This window comes from Opisthorchis viverrini, assembly GCF_000715545.1.
Source record: "Opisthorchis viverrini unplaced genomic scaffold opera_v5_164, whole genome shotgun sequence".
In the NCBI taxonomy this organism is placed as follows: Eukaryota; Metazoa; Platyhelminthes; class Trematoda; order Opisthorchiida; family Opisthorchiidae; genus Opisthorchis; species Opisthorchis viverrini.
This window is the reverse complement of record NW_008751819.1, coordinates 13,461-30,913: the sequence shown is the minus strand read 5'-3', so window position 1 is coordinate 30,913 and position 17,453 is coordinate 13,461. Positions and strand designations below refer to the sequence as shown.

Here is a 17,453-nt window from a genome sequence, read left to right as displayed (position 1 = left end):
GGAGTTTCGTGAGATGCGCACTGCTGATGAATCCCAATAAGGATGAAACAGCTGTACAGTGCTTCTCGGCTTTCAAGCATAAACTGGCTTCACTTACAGGACGAAATCCCACAGAGAACACTCTCTACTCAAATAAATACATCTAAGCACTATGCAACAAGCTGTTCCTGGTTAGACTTGGAGCTGTGACCAAAACAGCATTGCACGCGATTCCGTTTGACATCGTCTCTGTTTTCATCTGGGTTGTAGCCATGTTTTCGTTTGTGGCGGTGATCTCTCTTGGGGAAACACTATCCCCATAAGTCCACAATGTTGATATTTTTCAGTAAAAAAAGGAGAAAACCCACAATTGTCATTCCTATTCAGTCAGGTTACCTTCTTTGTGAATGTATGTCACAAGTAACCTGTTTAAAAACCGTGAAATACCCTCTGTCCGTCTACAGGTAAGCAGTCACCAAACGGGCATTTGTTTGTCAGCCACAATTTATCCCAAATACGGCGCGCTAGCACTCCAAATCTCCCCAGCTTTCGAATATCCTTGTGCAGTGAGGAATCCCAATGTTCTTCTGGCATGAGGACGCCCCTGGTTCCGCTCCTTCCCGGCCAGACTAGCAAACGAAGCAGCTTGAAGCTTGAAGAACCGGCGCACGACGCAACCGAACCAGCGGAACCTCCGAAGACTCGAGTGATTATTCCCGGCAAGGAAGTGCAGATTGAATTAGAAGCTAGTTCGAATTTGGCTCTTGGGATGGGATGTGTTGGGGGTTCGGAAACTTCGCTTGTGAGTATTACTCATTGTACATAACACATGTCCATTTTACATGCTCTCCCAGTTTTTTCGTGTAGGAATCTCTAAACCTTGAATATCATTACAGCAACGTGCCAATTTTACCTGACAGGATGGCACAGTCAAGGTAAGAAAAAGGCGACTACTGTTGATATCTCTGGTGTTTTCTGACATAAGCTACTATCGTTTAAACGGTAATTCTTCAGCCTTGGCCAAATTATTCTGGTACATCCATATCAAAAGGGTGTTTAGCCTTTATTAGGACTTTTCATTATCGTGTGTCCTTGACCCTACCGGGGTTCGAACTCCGGACATATGAAGCAAGTGTGTTACCACAACTATGCCATCGCATGCTTGACTTACCACAATTTTCACGTTTGAAGAGATGAGTTCGAAAAAAACCACCTTTGAACGATTTGATTGGATACACTCCCGCTCTTTGTTGTGTTTTCACAGGAATAATTGCTCCAGGGCGAAGAGAATTGTGAATTTTAGTTTAACTTCAAAACCCGATTTGATTGGATACACTCCCGCTCTTTGTTGTGTTTTCACAGGAATAATTGCTCCAGGGCGAAGAGAATTGTGAATTTTAGTTTAAAAGTACTTCAAAACCATCTACAACCAAAGGATGTGTCCATTCAGGTTCTTAACAGGTAAAATTTGGAATTGCCCTGTGTGATTTTCCACAGAAGTGTGGAAGTGATCTCCTTAACCCCTTCGCAAGATGAAGCCCCAAGGACTTTGGTTCAGTCTTTGATGCAGTTCTGTGGTATTAACCATCGTATATTGACTTTAAACCTCTTCGGAATTAGGCAGAGTTCACCCTAGTTAAGTTCTCTACTAGATTGATTTGCCATAGGTTTTTTTCGTTTTAATCATTCCATGTGTTTGAGAGTCACTCATGTTGTTTCGCGGGAACCCAGGGATAATACCGAGTCGTTCACAAGTATCTTCATAAGATTTCAGTTCATTATCACCGAAAGCATGACACCAGAGTTGAACATTGATACTCCGCTGCTGTATAACCATGCTTTGTTCTTGGAAACCTTCGTGTGGAGAAAAGAATAAACGTGAATGGGGTATAGAATTAGTATGGGCCTACCACAATCATTCTTAGGTGCCTACATCTCAGTATACTCATTCGGGCCATCTGGATAGAAACCGATGATAAAAACGTCGTTGATTATCAGCCATATCTTGCAGCATCTCCAACCACGCACGGTGGAGATCACGCGATTTCCATCCTGAAAGACAAGTCCCACCAACAGCACCCAAACTCTTTGCAATCTCTTTCATACCCTGTGTCAGGTCAAAGTTGGCCACCACTCTGCATTTGGCAAGAAAAACAGCAGTGATAGACAATGTTTTCGCAAACGTAACCCATGACCGCACCACCGCTGCCATTTGTCTTGGGTGTTTTCCGGGACTGAAATACCTGCCGCGCAGCCAAAGACTTGTTTTCTAATTACCTGGTTACGAATTCATTGACATCACCCAACATCGGTAACGAGTCTGAGACACCGGTGGGCAAAACCTGAAGACGCCTCACATCATCTGTCCGCAGAAGCCATGTCTCGCACCCATACAACAACACAACCCTTACTGTAGCCTGGGACATGAGAACTTTTGACGCCACAAGCGACACATACAAGTAAACGTGATTCAAGTCTTTGACACTCGTGAGACTGGTGAACCAGGTGCTGAGGTTTAACAACGTTTCGATGTAGCCGCTTAGCGCAGACCGACTCATTTCGAGAGGAATTTGATTAACCGCTAATTTCATTCCACCAGTCTAAAAAGAACAGTGGTAAATGGGTCAAATAAGATGTGCTCAGAAAGCCTCGACGCACTCAGACAGCGCTAAGAAATGCCTGCTCTACTTCGTTCGGCAAAGTAACCCCAGACAATCTGTAAAAGGGCCAGCAATTCTGGCGACTGTTCAGTTGCAGTGTAGGAACGACACTTGGGTCGGATCTATCGGAATACCTTTGTAATGTACTACTCATAAGGCTGCTGAAAATCCGTCGACAGCCCACGACCGGTTTTGTCCTTTTTGAGGGTCATCAGGTAGGCGCAGCCCCTGGGTTTCCGTCAACCTTATGTTGTACTAGTAACCAAATTGCACGAAATTAGCGAATATGCCCCCTTTTGCTAACTAATTTGGTTCTTCTAGAGACTCACCTGGAACCCAGCTGAATCTCTCGTTTGTGATGTTTTCAGGCAACTGAATGTGTTGCACCAGGCCGCCTCCTATTTCACTCACTATGATATTCGAGATATCGCGATACATGTATATCTTTGTAATGTACTACTCATTAGGTTACTGAAAATCCGTCGACAGCCCACGACCGGGTTTGTCCTTTTTGGGGCTCATCAGGTAGGCGCAGTCGGTTGGCTGTATCGGAAATTAACATAGTGAAGTTTTCCGACCTGATTGGGCAATAGAAAGGCAACGAAAAGACAGTGTAGAAGTGGATGACCAGACCGTTTGTGTCCACAAAATGCCATCTAGGGATTGTGAGGCCAGATGGGTTGGCGAGGCTAGCCGACGGCTGCACGGCAGCACACAAAAGACTCGCATGTTTTCTATCCTTGAGCACCATTCAGCTCTACTAAACAGTAGAAGACTGAGCAAACGCACAGTCACGTAGTACTTTTTTATCAAGAGACTTCGGATAAGATGCGGAATGTCAGAATTTGTAGCCGTTTAATTGGCAACCAGTTTGTCATCCGAATTCATGGTCAACAACCATCTGCCGTCTAGACATGACTGGTCGACCCCGAACAAACATGAATATGCACTTGTAGCTCTCTAAGCTTACACACAAACAACATTTACTTTCAAGTTTCGGAGGATCTACCTGACCGATAAATCGATCGGCACAACCGTGGCAGTTACTGGGTTGTCGTTGGGTCAAACTGTTACGGTGCTCAATGATGACTTTTGTCTGTTCCGGTTCGAGGTGGGTTGATTAAGTGGTGGTGTAACGGCGGATGCTACTGTTGAGGCATGCGAGTAGTATGTGGTTTTCTCGTAGCTCCCTTCGCGTCGAATGGAAGGTAGGGGTTATTACGGAATTTGTGGAACTCGTTGGCAGCATTCGTTTACAATGGCGTGATTGTCGATGAATATCCAGGAGTGTTCAAGAAGATGCGTTCAAGAATAATCAGATCTTAAAAAGAAGGTTTACTCTTCTGTCCAACAGTTTCTAACTGTTTAATTGGTGTTTTCTAATGAACAACTCCGCGGTGAAGGGCTTTTATCCTTTCAGTGGTATCGCCTGTTGGTTCCCATGCCCGGCGTAGCTGAACACCTGTGTCGCTGGTGCCAAGGCCAAGCTACTTTCTAGAGCTTTCTCTCTTCCGTGTGGACTAACGATTGGACAAGGACAGGAGGGAGACTGTTCAAACGAGATTGATGTGAACACATATCTCCCATATTCCACTACCTACACATGCACTCATGCAATGAGAAGCTCTCTCGATCCGATCTGTATTCGCTCAAAGATGTTCTCGGTTCGCTTGGTTGTAAGGCAGCATTCTATTCAAACGCCTCATAAAGCTCACGGAAACTCTTCAACAGTATATTACCGGTCTCGTCCCTCTTCGGGCAGATTAGGTCGAAGAGCGTTTCCGTCGCTCCTAGTCCCCAGTTGAACACTAAATTGTGGGGTCGCACATTCGTTTGCAAATTCAACCGTATCTGAAGCGAATCTGTTAGTTATGATGAAGGCCGCCTAATCTTTCAGCCGGAACATTGACAGACAAACACAGACAGGTCAATGAAGCTATTGCAGCGGCAACCTAACCAATCTTCAGTAAGTAGCCAGACGAAACTCAAAGTCACGTAGTCACCGACCAATCAGGATACAAGGATAGCAAGCCAATCAGCTGACCGATCGAAGGTCAGCCATGACTAACAGCATACATTCAACACTGTTCAGCGCACAAGCACTGACCCATCTCTGGGCTCCACTGCGCCTCCCAACAACGCACAGATGATGTCATCTCGATTGGTGACAAAAAGTCTGCAAACAAATTGCTCAGTTCAGCGAGCAAACCAACGACTGGACCCAAAAATTGTTTAGTCTTCGTACCGTTCACATCGCATCTGTCCTATGAAAGGAAATGGACCAATGTCACCGTTTAAGCATAAACAACGTGCAAACAAAACCAATTATGTATGGGACAAAATACCAGGTGAACGAAGTCGTACTACCAAACACACCTTTGTTTGATTTCCAGACAGTCAGACTGGTCAGCAGAGAGCGAGCAGCAGGTAACAGACCAAAAACATGGGTGCATTTGGTTCCTTTGACAGGTGCAATGTAGTTTAAATGGCAAAACTGTCATGGAACTGGGTTTCTAAAAAGCCCAAGGATCAACTACACCTCGAGAGTCTTGCAATCGCCCACCTAAAGTGCCGTTGGAAAAACCCACCTGCGCAGTTTGCTGTCACGCAGTGCACTATCCATTTTCACCCCCTACTAAGTTCGCACTGACTTCACTTTGGGGTAAGAGTTTGATCTGGCCACCAAATTTAACAGGAAACTAACTGGACAACGTAATGTTCTGCTTGGGATAACCGACAGGCACACTACGTTGCAAGTTGCTACAGAATGTGTGCAGTGTCTTCTCACAAAATCCTCTTTCTTCGCTCACACCTGGCACGATTTTTCTCGTTGATCACAGTCGGGAGGTGTTCAGCTCTCATTAGGATTCATCGATCGCTTGTCAGGATTCCAAATCCAGACATTTGTTATGCGAGGGGAATGAAACACAATTCGTTCACCCACCCGAATCATCATTTTCGAATAGGCAAACTCATTGACGCTTGTAATCGGCTTTCTTCTGAGGAGTCAAATGGCAACCAAGCAAAAGAGAGTTCGACAGCCCACGACCGAGTTCGCCCTTCTTGGGGCTCATCAGGTAGGCGCAGTCCTCGAATTTCCTTCAACTCAAACAGAACTGATTTCGACAAATACACTCATTTGCAAACCAATTCAGTTTACACGAGAGACTCAACAGATTCTCTCGTTTATGTTATTCTTCAACTGAATGTGCTTAAAAAGGCCGCCTCATGTTTCAGTTGGTACGATATTCGAGATATTGCGCCTACCTGATGAGCCCCTAGAAGGGCGAAATCGATCGTGGGTTGTCGAAGAGTTTCCATAAACCTTGTGAGTAGTTTCCTTTGTGAAAATATATTGCGAGACCTTGGATACCGTACCCACTGAAACGTGGGGCGGCCTGTATACACCACATCCAGCCGAAGAACATCATGAACGAGAGATTTAGTTGAGTCTCTCGTGAAAACCGAATTGATTTGCAAATGAGTGTGTTTCTCGAGTGCTCTACTCCTTCGTTTTGGTAATGAGTCGCTCCAAGACAGCAGGAAAACTCGTTGAAAGACCACAGTGCGGAAATGGGAATTTTTCGCTTCACTGCTGTTCCACCTTCGGGGTGCTCATCATACAGGGTGAGGTTCTTGTAGACCACCTTCACAAATCCATCCTGCTATCACAACGCTGCTGGTAACTTTACCAGACACTGGTGGGGAGTTCCCTTCCACGTTGTGATAAGCGTTCCTTCGAAGACATTATACCTTGAAAAAGACGTCGTAGTGCATTGCAATTTCGCGTGCACGATATGACTAACATGTCACCTTTTGTGCTTGATGATTTTTCTGTATGCCGACTTCGTCATACCATTCGAGTGAGGTGAGAAATCCAAACGAGATTTCTCCCTGTAGAGTAGCTAAGCTTTCTCATCCTCATTGGGTGCGCATCCTACAAAAATCCAGTAGGAAGCTTTGGACACGTGACTCCCCTGCTCCCAGTGGTTTGAACCACGAGTGGTTGTTCGACTGTGTGATTATCTCGCACTCAGACAGAATACTGCACCAATAATCGTTTAACCACGGAATTCAGATCACATGATTACGTACTGGCTAACTCGTCAGTCGAGGAGCCGTCCGACATTGCTGACTGGTCGCTCATAGCCCATCAGTAGCATCGAGGTTGTGAATTCGAATATCCCTGGAAATTTGGCAGATGGGTACTGCTTCTGATTTTCAATAAGGATGCAACAGTTGTGTTAATGTTGATATCAATCAGAAAAAACCCAGACGTACCTGATTTTATGTACGACTAAGAAGTAGGAATTGAATATAGCCCAGAAGGTGGATACTGTCGTCTACTTAGGATCACAACTAGCATTTTGGGGAGGAAGGCTTTATTAAACTGGACAACCAGAATTCTGTGGAGTTTCAAACCAATAATCCTTACGTCATTTCGGAGGTAGGGGGTATCGCACACACGATACGTCAGTCTCACTGTGGGGTCTAATTTTTCGGACACGAAACAATAGAAGCCACAGTCTGGAATGCAACGGGCATGTGTTTATGCCAGAAAGGGTGATTTTGTGATTAAAACCTCCCTTACTAAATTCACACCGTCCAAGTTTTTCTGACGAGACGCCTGTGTTCTAAACTACCTATCCGTATTAAGCTTCTGCTTGATCGAAAGCCTACAGACTGGTTCGCCTCCGTTGCCATGGGACGAAATAAAAGCGTTTTCGAACATGTGATGCCAACAGAGACTCAAAAGAAACGGATAAGGTGACACACTGTTGTGTCTTGCTGACCGGTGGTACAGATCTGTGTCGGTCCTTAGATTCCTGCTCCGCCCACTATGGTATATCAAGGGGGTCGGTAGCTTCAAACATTGTTTTTTGGAGACGAAAGATGATTATTCAACCAAATATATAGGTTCCGCGCTAGAATCTTTGTGAGGAGGTGAGAAGCGCGAAGCTATAGATATTCGATCCAGATTGGCTGACATTCTGACCAATCAATGCATGGCTTCATCCGGTCAACAGCCCGCACGTGACACATCCCTCCAATCGACGTGGTGCGCAGTTATTAGGAGCAGTTGACCAGACGTATGCCTCGGATCAAAAGTCGGCCTGAAACTTATTGTGTATAAGCGTGTACCGGTACCCATTGTCTAGGGTCTTGCGAAGTCCGCTATCATCCAATTAATTCTTCGGGGTTTTACCCTAGTGTTGCACTAGATAGAACACCCCTCAGATGCTGGCGAAAAGCACTTCATGAGCTCTTTTGAAGAAAAAAAACAGGGAGAGAACCAACAGCTCAAAACTGCTTGTTTGATATGCAGATACGCATGGAGTCAGCACCCACCCTCCTTTCTGGATTGGCATCTTGAAGTTCTTACATCCAACCATGATTTATAAGCACTTGGATAATGTACAAGAACAGGATTTGGGAGCATATAATGCATGCAAAATGATATCGAAATCAGTCCAATTTGGGTTCAGGTAGAACATAAGGTTGACAAAAACTCGGGGACAGCGTCTGCAGCCCCAAGAAGGGCGAGCTGTCGAAGGGTTTTCAGTAACCTCGTGAGTAGCTAGCTTTATCAAAATATTGAAAACACTTTTCTACACACCTGAATAGTAAATGCTACTTTATTTAAAGCGGCATGGCGTGTGTTTTGTTTTATCATGGTGAGGACGAACCTGCCCTTTCCTCCTTCTCAGATGCATCTCAACCTATATTCACCGTTTTTTTTCGAATTTTTGCGCATATCCCACCAGAACCTTTTAATCATTCACGAAATCTACCCCAATGGAATGGCTCTGAAGGATGGACGTCTTCGTCCAGGGGACCAGGTTTTGCAGGTGAATTCGATCCACCTCATCGGAATGCCTTTCGGCGAAGCTATGCGTAATATCTACAAGGCTTACAAAGAAGCTATCCCAGCTCCAGTGAATAGCGACGGTAATGGTCAAGGGTTGCAAAAACCGGGGGGACGGCGTCGGCAGCCCCAAGAAGGGCGAGCTGTCGAAGGGTTTTCAGTAACCTCGTGAGTAGCTAGCTTTATCAAAATATTGAAAACACTTTTCTACACACCTGAATAGTAAATGCTACTTTATTTAAAGCGGCATGGCGTGTGTTTTGTTTTATCATGGTGAGGACGAACCTGCCCTTTCCTCCTTCTCAGATGCATCTCAACCTATATTCACCGTTTTTTTTCCCGACCTGAATAGTAAATGCTACTTTATTTAAAGTGGCATGGCGTGTGTCTTGTTTTACCCTTCTGAGGACAAACCTGCCCTTCCCTCCTCCTCAGATGCATCTCAACCTATATTCATCGTTTTTTTTCGATTTTTGCGCATATCCCACCAGAACCTTTTAATCATTCACGAAATCTACCCCAATGGAATGGCTCTGAAGGATGGACGTCTTCGTCCAGGGGACCAGGTTTTGCAGGTGAATTCGATCCACCTCATCGGAATGCCTTTCGGCGAAGCTATGCGTAATATCTACAAGGCTTACAAAGAAGCTATCCCAGCTCCAGTGAATAGCGACGGTAATGGTCAAGCATCGAATCCGGAGGTATCCAGATTCCTCCTCAGTGTCTTCCGTCCTGAAGAGGTGAACACAAAATGGCATGACCACGAACTTACGGTGGAACTGGTCAAAAAGGCTGGCAAAGGTTTGGGGCTCTGTGTTGCAGACCGATATCCACCGGATCTAAGCTATACAGAGGGATCTGAAAACCAGACACCGCATTCTTCATATGGAGTTGTGATCACTGAAGTTGTAAGTTTTCCATGACTTTCTCCGACAAGGTTTCTTCAGTTTTTGATTTTTGTATCATGTTTCATGATCAAACGTTCTTACGGAGAGGCTCTATACCTTCAAACCCCCCCTGGGGATATTCCGATTCTGGGGCATTTTGTCTTCCTGATGGTACCATGCGTATTATTTATCGCATGACTTCATGTTGATCGGAATGAACTGTACTCACAGCGTAGCAAATATAGTCTCAGTAACCCCTCTTTGCTGTTACAGGATCAAGTCTTACTTCGACTCTCGCACATATCTCATCCACCTTTTCTCAGATACGAGGATCTCTGGCGGCAGCCGATGGTCGTTTGTTGGTCAAGGATCAAATCCTCAGCGTCAACGACGAAGATGTTAGCACGTCGACAAGCGAGCTTGTTGGAGCTCTGCTACGAGTACGTCTCAGTGCTTATCCTAATGCATCTTGTGTCAACTTTGACAGTACCGAAATCTTTACATAACTAGTAGATTCTTCCCTTAACGGATGATGTGTTTGAGTCCAGAACGTTGAACATGGCTGCATGTAGTGTTTTTTTCATACGGATACGAATAAAGGAAGATGAAAACATTTGTGCTGCTTAGGCTGGCGGTACGAAGCAGTCCCCTAGAGGAGAGAGGTTCCAATCTGGTTGAAGGAAGAATGAAGAAGGCCACTGTATTCGCCTAGAAGCACTGTAACAATCGCTTTAGTCTACCTCATATCTGAGGTACAATCGGGCTAAGATGTTGGTTGTGCAGTGGCCCCACAAAGACTGTTTTGGAAGTTAGCGGTGAACCAAGTCCTGTTGAAGTCTGAAGCAGCGCGTCCACCCATGACCTCGAGACCAGTTGCCTGTAAACATCACAAATGAGAGATCCAGCTGGGTTCCAGGTGAGTCTTTCATAAAACCAAATTAGTTTGCAAACGACTGTATTTCGCAGACTGAAATAGTTTAGATATGCCTAGAAAATGAACAAAGTCCCACGCCAACGTAGACAATCTGTAGAGCGTTATGAGGCTTTGCCCAGATTCGATGAGGTTGCCCAAGCCTAGATAGGAGCAGCCGCGGTTCTGGGGTTGCATTTGAACCTTTTATAGCACCAGCAGTCAATTTGATAGAATTCGTCGTTACTTTATCCCACATTCGGCCTATAATTTGACAACTTGCTTCATTTTTAGTGGGGCCACCCACACGAAGGCCTCACTTTATCGGTCTCACAACATAACGGTTGAAGATTTTCAGAACTTCGGAATCCAGAACTATGGTTTTTCTTGCTATGCTTACAAAGTGGCCAATACGTTGCCAACCGAGTATCCAAAACGGTACCTTCCTCTTAACGCCACAAGGTCAACACATGTTGAAAACACTGGGTTTGCACTCTGTACAGGAAACAGACTTTTCAGGACCGGATCACGGGTGTATTTGAGTATAGACTATTTGCGAAATTCGCACTATACTTTACAGTTTTGTTTTTTTTGGTTTCGCGCAATACGTGCTTAAAAATTAACGACCTTCAGACTCAGATTTTCAGAATACGTTCGTGGTCAGAAGATGGCAGATAACAAATTTGAGAACCATATAAAAATTACTTTACTAGGCATCAGAGCGAAACTCGTGCACTTCTACAACACACTACTGAAGACCTGATCACTGGCTTATTGAATTTGCCCCATAATCATATTTCTAGTCTCCCTATGTATCTAATTTTCCCTTCTCGTTGACTTCATTTTTATCCGGTTTCATAGGTGGCGCCCCAAAAAGTTGTAATCAAAGTTGGACGACTGAGAAACCAGATCATCCTTCCGGCTTTTCATGGTTACGTCCAACCAGGATGAGGACAGTCCTATGTTCCACCGCCGGTAAGTGAAGTCCATAAAGAATGAGGGATTTTGACAGCATATCAAGATGTTGGTAGCTCGGGTGAGTTAGGTGATTGTATAGCAGGTAGCTGTTGATCTGTTCACCGAATCGGTCAAACATCTCGGCGCCAGTCTTGGAGACATCATCAGTACGCGGTTGGGTATGTGCTTTCTTCTGGCCTGCTTGGATTTGCATTACAAGAGAGCAGTTGTCACCTCTTTAGGTGGTTGGTTGATGGAGGAACAGCTTTATCGTAATGTCGTCCACTGGTGATTTGTGCTGCGCTGTGGTCTGGACGAATTTTGCTCGATTGGCTTGCCAGATAGGTTGCGTCGAGTTCTGATTGGTCCGCTCACAAGCTCCGCTGCGTTATGGCCTGTCTTTCTCCCAGTGGATTGGTTATCGTAATGCCTTTTTAACCGTATTGCTCGTGCGTTTTGATTGGCTCGTTCCAATTGCGCTTCCCTGCCGTCTTCTTCTGACTGACAGTTGAGTTGTCATAAGACACTTTGTTCTTTAATTAGGCTGACCAACGTGAGGAGGAAACGGACAAAATGCGCTAAATCTGCACAGAACAACCAGAGATGGCTTCATCAACCCGTTTGAATATTCTTCACGGCAACGTAGGAAGGCATCTGCCGTATTTAAGGAAAAGGGAAAGAATATGTAACTTGACAGCAGAGGACAATCAAACTTCCATTGGCCACAAACATTCTCAGCTAAGATAAACCCCCGAAGCCCGCTCTGAGTAAAGTTGATGGGAAGGACTTGTCACAAGGAAGTCGAATGTACTTTGATGATGTACATGGAGACCACACATGAATAGGAGGGGGAGGGGTTCAGGCGCGATCATCTCGCTATCTTTCACGGTCACGGTGTAGAATGGAGAATTTTGCGCGTTCCCGTTCTCAGCAGACGAGAAGGAGATTGTGTTTCTGTATGTAGCGCAGGTATGTGATCCTCCGTGTCCAACATCGCACTGACTATTTGTTATGAAATTTATAGCGTCTAGCGTACCGTCAAGCAAGGTCAGCTAATTTGTTATACAGGGACACACGGTGGCTTCCTCTGCCTTTCTGGACTCGTTTTTCGTCCTGTTTCACTCCATAAATTAACAAAAGCCGCATCTCTTTCGGCCGGTTTTAGACCTGCCTCGGAGCAGACTGCCCTGATCTGATGCGTTTATGTCGCCTGATGTCGTTTATGCTGTTTTTAAGCAACTGAATGTGCTGTACCAGGTGGTGTCATAAGACACTTTGTTCTTTAATTAGGCTGACCAACGTGAGGAGGAAACGGACAAAATGCGCTAAATCTGCACAGAACAACCAGAGATGGCTTCATCAACCCGTTTGAATATTCTTCACGGCAACGTAGGAAGGCATCTGCCGTATTTAAGGAAAAGGGAAAGAATATGTAACTTGACAGCAGAGGACAATCAAACTTCCATTGGCCACAAACATTCTCAGCTAAGATAAACCCCCGAAGCCCGCTCTGAGTAAAGTTGATGGGAAGGACTTGTCACAAGGAAGTCGAATGTACTTTGATGATGTACATGGAGACCACACATGAATAGGAGGGGGAGGGGTTCAGGCGCGATCATCTCGCTATCTTTCACGGTCACAGTGTAGAATGGAGAATTTTGCGCGTTCCCGTTCTCAGCAGACGAGAAGGAGATTGTGTTTCTGTATGTAGCGCAGGTATGTGATCCTCCGTGTCCAACATCGCACTGACTATTTGTTATGAAATTTATAGCGTCTAGCGTACCGTCAAGCAAGGTCAGCTAATTTGTTATACAGGGACAAACGGTGGCTTCCTCTGCCTTTCTGGACTCGTTTTTCGTCCTGTTTCACTCCATAAATTAACAAAAGCCGCATCTCTTTCGGCCGGTTTTAGACCTGCCTCGGAGCAGACTGCCCTGATCTGATGCGTTTATGTCGCCTGATGTCGTTTATGCTGTTTTTAAGCAACTGAATGTGCTGTACCAGGTGGTCGCATGTCTCATTTGGTACCATATTCGAGATGCTCTACTTGAAAACATCATAAACGAGAGATTCAGCTGTGTCCCAGGCGAGTCTCCCGCAAAATCAAGCTTGTTTTCAAATGAGTGTATTCCCCTAACACGGATGCCTTTACTGTACCAGACCGAGCGATCAGTACGGAGTTCAGAGAAAGCACTTCGTAGACCCCAGCTAAGAAGAATACCGCCAACAAGCGTACAAACCTTTGGGAAACAAAAAAAGAATTAGTGGCTATCCAAGTAGCCATTCGTCTGTTTTCCGAACTTGGCTATTAGCTTGTACATGTATCATCGGCAGTTAAGAAAACATCAACGCTTCAGATCACGATTCAACATAAATCATGAACCGACCAATCAGACTCCGAGTAGGATGGCCTATGAACAGCCAGTCAGGACAGAGCTTGAGGATGCTCTTTGCAAATTTATATAAGTGCATGGATGAAAACTGGAACTAGGCACCAGATTTCGTGCTGATGATGTCTCCTTGAATGGTGACGAAACGTTTGCACATCAGTCGCCAAGTTCGACCAGCAGACCAGTAAATGTACCACAACCACCAATATTCCAACACGTTACCAATACCGGTGTCTTGTTGCGAGTATCGTGAAAAGTGTCCGTTGTCGGTCGCCAAGAGTTATCCCAAAAACATCAATTCCCGACGAACTTGCTTCGTCCGATCATCAATTCTTTTGGTTGGATGGAAGTGTAAAGCTAACTAAGTCTGACTGTGAAGAGAAGACCGTCTGCCAGACAAACTGATTACTGCGGCTAGACGAACAGCTAATCTGCGGGCTATTTCAAATGTAGACAGAATTCACACATGACACGATCGATTGGACAGAATGGGTAAGGTGGGGTTGTCTTCCATTGCACACCGCAGTCCAAACGACCGATGAATCAGTCCTCGGGTCCTATTGCTTATTGGAAAGTCAGTTGGAGGTCGCCCTGTGTCGAAATACAGTGGGGCACAGTTCCACATTTCAACCTAGCGGCAACGAACACAACACCCGAGTTCGTTCAATTCTAGAGTAGATTTGTGTACACCGTCGGCCTTACTACTTCTCTCTGGACAAGATAGTCTGTGTTCATCATGGCACTAAAACAGTGAGATTGATAGAGACACACGATTGCATGCTTCCTCAAACCAACTAGTCTTTTTCAAGTAAGACTGACGCTACATCGTTCGGCTGTAGCACCCTTGGGCGCCTAGTTTGCCATGCCACATGAAGGAGGCACGAGGGCTGGGATACTGCCAGGTTGCCCAAGCCTACACAGGGGAAGTCGAGAGGGTCGAAGAGGTTGGGTTCGAACCACGGACCTTCCGGTCAGTAAATTCGCACTCTAACCACTGACGCTACATTCGGAGGACTACCAAACTGGCGGAAAAAAGAATGCATGAAGTCTGTCGCCGAGAGAAATAGGACCAAGCACTGTGACATACTTCGTGGAGCAGCGAACCCACCAAGTCGTGGAGATAAGTCTCCGAGTTCTGCCTAAATGAATGCGACACAGAAAGCATCGGGAACTAATAAACATTCTCAGCTCATAGCGCAACGTTTTGCACCCGTCTTCAAGCATTTCTGTTTACTAATCAACCGTCTTTTCCATTCCCCGTCCTATCTAGATTCTCGTGGCCGCGACAAAACCGTGCTTTCTGAAAACAACTTGGTCCCTAGCCTTCTAGATGTTCGCACCCGTCGGGAAGACATTTTTTCAGGTTATCCTCTCGTCCCTCAACTTTTTGGGCTGTGCAGCATCAACTTTGCCATCCAGTTAGTAATTCATACACTTCCACGTATTTACACATTCCACAGGCAGAAACTGACCAACATGTCGATCGATCGAACATTGTGCCCCTGTTCCCTTTGTGCTGGCCTGTTCGTATGAACAAGCATTGTGGCTGGTGGAATTTTAGCCAATTTTCGAGCCCCGACGTGATGGCATTTGTGTGGTCGAATAGACAAACACACACACAGAGGTTTCATCTCCCGTGTTCCAGGTGACATGACTACATAGTTCATTACCACGTGTATGAAGAGTTTTCACCAACAAACAAACAAACAAGCTCTCACCGTTCTTTCAGCTTTACAGATATTGGTCAATAAAAACAGGGTGTTTTTTGACTAGAGTGTGTTCTGATCTGTGCACACCATGTGGAATTTCGCAGATATTCAGAGGTTGGGAATTTCACATTTCTAAAGTGCTGCGAAGTAGCAAATAGCCAAAGGTGTACAGGTATTCCAGGGGTACGGATAAAACTATCCAGTAGGGATGGAGTTTTCTGACGAATTGTCGTTGATGAATCAGAGGAGATGATGCAACCAGGAGATTAATTTCTCCTACAGTGGGGGAGGGGAACGGAAGATTTTGAATCGAGGGGAAAATGTGTCAACGGGGATTAGAAAGGTGAACATTGGAGTAACGAGATTGGACAAGAACTTTGTTGGGCGCGTAATAAAGCAAAATAAAGATCGAGTAATCTTCCAGGAAAGAAATACACGGGAATTGGTGACGCTGGATGGTCGCACCTAATGTCACGAGTGATGGCGAGGGATCCCCCAAGGTCATGTAACCTGGTAGTGAAACACGCAACGGTAACTCAAATACTTCATAGGATCTACTGAATTAGGTTAGAATGAGGAAAGGCCAATTTGATTGCACGTGAACACTTTATTTTGTGAATAAGGCCTTGAACAAAATCTCTTGGCCGACACGTAACAGAGATTTAGCTTGAATTAGCCGACCGGTTCTCCATCTGCCTTAAATCTCTACCAATCTTGTAACTCAGTCACTTGGTCTGACCGAGCTTTTGCGTCAAAAGTGAAACGTCGCCAAGCAATAAATCTACCGACAGTTACCAAACTTTTCCGAAATAAAAAACCTTTCAACATTTTCTTAAATGCGGAGCCAACAAAGAGAACGTGAGAAGCGGGATGAACAGACCGTGAAATCTATCGAAATTTTGCGCACAGACCAACTGTAAACACACGACTAACATCAGATATGGACGAATTGTTTTAAATGAGATTGATGCAGACAACACAGGAGGTCACGCGTGACAGTCGGCCAGTCAGTCAGCAGCGTGCTAGTCAGTTAGTCTCTCAGTCAGTCAGTCAGTCGGTCATTCAGTCAGTAGTGCGTCATTCAGTCAGTCAGTCTATCTGTCTGTCTGTCAGTGAGTCAGTCAATCAACGAATCAGTCAACTGAATCATGAGGCGGCCTGTGTGCAGCACATTCAGCTGGAGGACATCATAAACGAGAGATTCAATTGGGTTTCCCGTGAAAACCAAATTGATTTGCAGATGAGTGTATTTCTCGAAAACAGTGCAATTTGGGTTCAAGTAGATCATAATGTTTACGGAAACTCGGGGACTGCGCCTACATGATGAGCCCCAAGAAGGGCGAAATCGGTCGTGGGCTGTCAAAGAGTCTTCAGCAACCTTGTGAGCAGTTTCCTTTATGAATAAGGTTATTCGTTATAAATCCCATACCGATGGTAGGCTGATTCCAGCTGCTACAGTTTCGATCACCGGAAAATGAGAAAATGTAGGGGACATAGCTAAGCGTTTAGGACGATCAGTCAGTTTGGGAAACCAGATAGATGTGTTATGAAATTGATGTCTTGGATACATGAGCGCTACCAACTCTGTGATTGATCCACGTCTGTTAATGACCTATGTGACACTATTTTCAGTCTTTCCCAAATGCTTATTCGATTCGTCATCTTCCGACTGTTCACCACCGGCTTTATTGCAGATGTCAACGTCTCATTCTGTTGCCTGTTTTTGGAATGCTTGTGGAAGTACGGCCTTTGCTGCGGAGTTGTTTATAAGAGAAACACTAAGTGAATCGTTACAGACTATCGGACAGGAAAGTAGGACTCTCACATGCATTTTGTTTACAAAACTGAACATCCATCTTCCCCTTTAACACGTTCTCCTGAACTTTCCTGGATATTCATTGACTGTTACTCAAATGCGAGCAAATGCTACAAAGCGACTCCACAATTTCCGTAAGTGATCTCACTTTACGAGAGAATGTACTACTCGCATGCTCCCATCAGTAGTGTCCACCGTTACACTGCTACTATTTCCATGAGGCCCCGCTCAGCGAACAAACCAACTACCACTTACTTACACTGTTGATCAGCTGCTTAC

The 17,453-nt window shown here is 45.2% G+C and overlaps 1 protein-coding gene across 1 annotated transcript in view; it reads left to right on the top strand.

Moving 5' to 3' along the window:
- T265_07221 (hypothetical protein) overlaps nucleotides 1-15,395 on the top strand; it is a gene marked incomplete at both ends in the record, with an annotated part of 102,959 nt that extends 87,564 nt beyond the window's left edge. The window contains 5 exons of the mRNA XM_009172686.1: nucleotides 444-781; nucleotides 8,997-9,413; nucleotides 9,716-9,832; nucleotides 11,164-11,277; nucleotides 14,920-15,395. Of these exons, the coding sequence (XP_009170950.1) occupies nucleotides 444-781; nucleotides 8,997-9,413; nucleotides 9,716-9,832; nucleotides 11,164-11,253 (962 nt within the window). The remainder of the gene's footprint in view (nucleotides 1-443; nucleotides 782-8,996; nucleotides 9,414-9,715; nucleotides 9,833-11,163; nucleotides 11,278-14,919) is intronic.
- Nucleotides 15,396-17,453: the final 2,058 nt, after the last annotated feature.